Source organism: Morus notabilis, unplaced genomic scaffold (assembly GCF_000414095.1).
Source record: "Morus notabilis unplaced genomic scaffold, ASM41409v2 Scaffold1960, whole genome shotgun sequence".
In the NCBI taxonomy this organism is placed as follows: Eukaryota; Viridiplantae; Streptophyta; class Magnoliopsida; order Rosales; family Moraceae; genus Morus; species Morus notabilis.
In genome coordinates this window covers 200204-202389 of record NW_010368052.1, presented here as the reverse complement: position 1 = coordinate 202389, position 2186 = coordinate 200204, and the positions used below count along the sequence as shown (strand labels likewise).

Below are 2186 nucleotides of genomic sequence, written 5' to 3'. Positions count from 1 at the left end.
AACATGAGTGGTCACCTTTTTATACTTTAGTTGGATTATAATTTGGTATGGATAAAGCTAAAAATTATAGGACTAGTTAAGATCTCTCTCTAGGAAAGGAGAGAGAGCTTTTAACTTCTAAGTTTTCCTATAGTACTAGAAGTTTTTTTCCCCCTTCAATTGTGGTTGTATTAATAGAATAAAAAGAAAGGCCTCATTCACAGCTTATTTTATTTCAGGCCGTGGTGAATAATCATAATATTCTAATTGTCATAATAAGCTTAGTTTTGAGAGTATCAGAAACCAAACATGACATTTTTTTTGTCCTATTCTCCTCTAATTGTCATCAGTGTCCTTTTTCTCCCTATTCTCTCCTAATTTATCCAAAGCCTCTTCAGTAATATTATATATTCATGTACCTCAAGCTTAACATATACAGTTAAGTGTGTATTAGTTTACAATATGTACTCTATAATATTAATAGAGATCTCAAATATATATGCATGCATTTTACTCATGACTGAGAACAATGGTGGTAGTACTTTCAATCATCATTTGTTCAAATAGAGGGTAGTGCAGCACAAGGTAAAGCGATATAGGATTCCGAGGCAGTAAAGCTTTTTTGTGATTTGTGTATCAAAGAGGTTGAAGGTGGACACCGACCTGGAACACATCTTGACAAAGTTGGATGGGAAAATGTAATTCAAAAATTTAACGAAGCAACCAAACGAGTGTATAAAAGAACACAATTGAAGAATAACTGGGATGCTTTGAAGAATGATTAGAAACTTTGGAAGGAACTTGTTAGGAAGGAAACTGGTTTAGGTTGGAACAATAAAAAGAATACTATTGATGCATATGAGGAATGGTGGCATAATAAATTGCAGGTATACGAATGAAGTTGCACATTATTGATAGTGTAGTGTTGGTGTGTGGCATGTTTAATTTATTGAAGTATTTTTACAGATTCATCCTAATCCATCGAAGTTTCGCACTCGGAAAATTGAACCAGAGTTTGAGGAAAAGTTGAATAGGATGTTTACTAATACTGTGGCCACAGGGGTGTATGCTTGGACACCCACATCTGGACAGATGCCATGTGAGGATGATAAAACAGCAAATAAAATGATATCTCCACTTGAACAACTTGAGAGTAGTGGATCGTTATATGCACCTATCGTAAGAGAAATGCGTCCAATCGAGCTAGATGAGGGACAGAAGAAATTCAAAAGAGGGAAAGGCAAGGATAAAGTTGGCGGTGCGGCCAAATTGTCTCAACAAATTAAGCGCCTTGTCACTGTAGTGGAGACTATTAGTACCGGATCATCCATTGCACAAACTAAAAGACCAGATTATAGCATGACACGAGTTATTGAAGTCCTTGAATCTCTACCTGGATTAGAGAGTGGGAGCGAGTTGTACTTTTTTGCTATCCACTTGTGCGCAGACACGATTAAAAGAGAGTCATTTTTTACTTTGAAACAACATGAGTTGCAGCTCAACTGGCTTAAGTTTGAGCACGGCCTAGGATCATCCTCTTAAATTCCCTTGAGTGTCCCTTGAGTCTTCCTTTACTATGAGTAATATTTTAGTGTGGCTTTCATTAATTATGTACCAGATTGTTGTTTTTTCCATGCTTTCGAATACATTGTATTGAATATTGTACTCTATTTTTATCCATCAGACATTGATATTTTCCATTATTTCATTTGAACATTGTTTAGATGCAGGGTTCTTCATTATTAGCTGGGATGGCTGACAATATTACCCAGCTACATTTACAACTTGTTTGTGTTACTGCACACATCATTGAACAATATTATAATAAGTATATTCACAAAAATTCTCGTATGAACTCTGCTCAAACTGGAAACATGTGGGTAATGGAATTATTAGGCGGACATGAAATTAGAAGTTATAGAATGTTTAGAATGGATAAGGATGTATTTATGTCCCTATGTAATGATTTGCAATGTAATTACGGATTACGGGGATCAAGAAATATGTCCGCGTTTGAAATAGTGTTTTTGTTCATTTTAGGTCAGGGTGCGGGAAATCATTCAACACAAGAACGATTTCAACACTCTGGTGAAACAATTAGTAGATATTTTGAGTATGTTCTAGACATTATCTGTCATATAAATATGGATGTTATAAAGCCTGATGATCCAGAGTTTAGTGGAGTGCCTCAAGAGATATTAGTGGAT

General features: G+C 35.4%; 1 protein-coding gene across 1 annotated transcript; it reads left to right on the top strand.

Moving 5' to 3' along the window:
• Positions 1 to 508: 508 nt before the first annotated feature.
• LOC112094681 lies at positions 509 to 1521 on the top strand. The gene is made up of 2 exons (XM_024176192.1): positions 509 to 514; positions 946 to 1521. Exons 1-2 carry the CDS (start codon positions 509 to 511, stop codon positions 1519 to 1521), a joined length of 582 nt encoding a protein of 193 aa, XP_024031960.1.
• The last annotated feature ends 665 nt before the right edge of the window (positions 1522 to 2186 follow it).